Source organism: Octopus bimaculoides, chromosome 24 (assembly GCF_001194135.2).
Source record: "Octopus bimaculoides isolate UCB-OBI-ISO-001 chromosome 24, ASM119413v2, whole genome shotgun sequence".
NCBI classification, from domain to species: domain Eukaryota; kingdom Metazoa; phylum Mollusca; class Cephalopoda; order Octopoda; family Octopodidae; genus Octopus; species Octopus bimaculoides.
The window spans coordinates 35,515,448-35,518,397 of record NC_069004.1 but is presented as its reverse complement, the minus strand read 5'-3'; the positions used below and the strand labels follow the sequence as shown (position 1 = coordinate 35,518,397).

The window sequence follows — 2,950 nt, the reverse complement described above, 5'->3', positions numbered from 1 at the left end:
ATATATATATATGTATATATATGTATATATGTGTATATATATATATATACACACACACACACACACACATACACATACATATATATATATATATATATACACACACACACACACATACACATACATATATATATTTATATATATACATATATGTAGAAAACAATTATTTTATTCCACAGGAGCAGAAATATAGAAGTTGAAAATGCACTGAGAATAGTTAAAATATTTTTTACTGATATATTTGAAACTTTGACCGGTTTCACAGTTTACAGTGATTTTCAAAAAGTTGAAATAGAAAGACGTGGCTTATGTTGCAGCTGTCTTGCTTCTGACTAGTGTTTGAAGTTTGCCCTGTTTTTGTAGGGAGTTCATGGCTCAAATTAATATATGTTTTGAATAGGATTTGATTGGTAGAGAATAGTAACATGATTGGTCTTAAAAATGTTTGTAGGTTACTCGCTCTATATCACCTAAAATGTTTTTCTAGAAAATTTCATGGGAAAAAAATAAGTTTCGTCGATCGATGAAGGAAACTGACAAACCGGTGTCTAAGAAAGAACGTTCCCTCATATAATTATATCCGGCACGTGTCATTTTACTTAACTCTCCATTGTTACTATTGTAACCAATAACACTATTGTTGTTGTTATTGTGTTTAAACGCACGCCAGCCCTGATTAAAAGTCCATCCTAGTGTGACCATCATCTCATTTCCCGGTGCCAAGAAACCCTTATCCCGTCAGACCAATTTTATCAAACGTGGCATTTTCGAAGACGGCGATGATGATGATGGGAATGGTATTATTTGAGGAATATTTCAGATGCTATTTCTCACAGTTGCATAGGGATTCCTTCGTTGATTCTACCGACGCTATTGCTCGCTAGCATTAGCGATAAAGAGTAAAAATACATTAAATAATTGCGACTATCATAAATCTTGTACGTAAACAGCTGCAACACGAATATTAATCAGCAGCAGCAGTAACACCACAGCCACCTACAGTCCTTTTCTACTCTGTCAGTTGGTGTACTCACAACATATCACCAAGTCAGTCACAAGCAGTCTCTCTTTTTTGAAACCTAACCGAAGATATTGTCCCTCGTCGCTTTTAAACCCCCAAAAGTTTCTCTTTCTTCGTTGTTCGTTCTCGCTAGAAAGGTCATGTCTACAAACCACGGACACGAATTTGGTAAACCGTTCCCCAATTTCGCTACAAATGCTATCCACGTGGGCCAGGAACCGGACCAATGGAACTCCAGGATGGTGGTTCCACCCATCACTATGTCCACAACATTTAAACAGAAAGAACCAGGAAACACTTATGTAAGTAAAAGAGACAAAATTAATTAACGCTATCTTCTTTGTTATTCGAATTTCTTCTAACGTGAGGGAGCAAGGTTTCACATCGTAACAGTGAAGGTCCCAAGTCGATTACACCCCTCCACATATATACTTCTCTGTCTGTCTCTATATGTGTGTTTATATATCCTTACTCTAACTATACAGTATGCTTAATATATATATAAGTATGTATGTTCAAGTGAGGTTGTATTCTTTTAAAAACAAGTTCGCGCGGGGTTACTTAGTACTGAAAATGATTTAATGGGTCGTGTAGAATGGAAACGTCGAGTTTCCTCTAACGATATATTCAAAGACTGGTTGAATACACCGTTAGAGGAAACTCGAAGTCCTAGTTAATACACACATGTATGTACGTCGGCGAGCTGGCAGAACCGTTAGCACAACGGGCGAAATGCTTAGCGGTATTTCGTCTGCCCGCTACGTTCTGAGTTCAAATTCCGCCGAGGTCGACTTTGCCTTTCATCCTTTCGGGGTCGATTAAATAAGTACCAGTTACGCACTGGGGTCGATATAATCGATTTAATCCGTTTGTCTGTCCGTGTTTGTCCCCTCTGTGTGTAGCCCCTTGTGGGTAGTAAAGAAATAACACATATGTATGTATGTTTATATAATCGGATTGTTACCTAACACTCCGTTGTACACCTGGCGCAAAACCAATTGGTAAGAGCAGCCGCGGTGGATATATATACTGTACACTTCGGGTCATATATTTATATGTGGGCGTGGGGCAGAATGGCGAGATTTTTTACTGCATTTTTGATTTTGAGATAAAATATATTTTTTAGAAATGTTTATTACCTTACAAAACTTATATCACCCTTGGAGAAGGCCTTCCCTAAATACATTAAAAATATTCTAACATAATCTGAACACTATTAAACCTTGGGAGAGGCATTATGCCGGTAATAAACACACGTACTGGTTCGATCCTTTATTTATTTAATAAATAAAGGACCGAACTTATTTATTTAATAAACAAAGGATCGAACCAGTGCGTGTGTTTATTACCGGCATAATGCCTCTCCCAAGGTTTAATAGTATTTCTTTCAACATACGTATTCACATCAAGAATCTTGCACACCAAATACACATACGAAATATAATCTGAACACTATTTCAGAAAATCATCGATTTTTTTTTTTTTTATGAGCATATAAAAGACAAATGTGGGTGGGGCAAAATGAGTAAGACAAGATAAGGTAAATTTGCCGCTCCAAATCGCCAGAATTACATTTAAAAACACACACACATTAATATCCACTTCGACAGAGGTGAGGGATACGTACCCCACCCATATTTGGCGAAACAAAAACCCTAACCCTATAAATACCGGGTGTGCGTATTTACTTTCGCCTCCACTTTTAGACAATCAGAGATGCAAAAAAAAAAAAAAATAATAATAATAATCAAAGTCAAATGGAAGAAGCTTAGGGAAAAATGGCACCATGATATGAAATCAACAAAACTTGGGGGCGGAGGTAAAGTATGCGCACACCACCCATTTTCAGTGTAACCCTATAACCGCCGAAAACGGGTGGTGTGCGCATTCTTTACCTCCGCCCAAAACTTGATTATTTAGTCGAGTTTT

General features: G+C 37.1%; 1 protein-coding gene across 1 annotated transcript in view; it reads left to right on the top strand.

Moving 5' to 3' along the window:
• Positions 1-281: 281 nt before the first annotated feature.
• The window catches only part of LOC106884197 (cystathionine gamma-lyase), a 256,495-nt gene continuing 253,826 nt past the window's right edge, over positions 282-2,950 (top strand). The window contains exon 1 of the mRNA XM_052976299.1: positions 282-1,323. Coding sequence (XP_052832259.1) covers positions 1,162-1,323 — 162 coding nt within the window. The 5' untranslated portion in view covers positions 282-1,161. The remainder of the gene's footprint in view (positions 1,324-2,950) is intronic.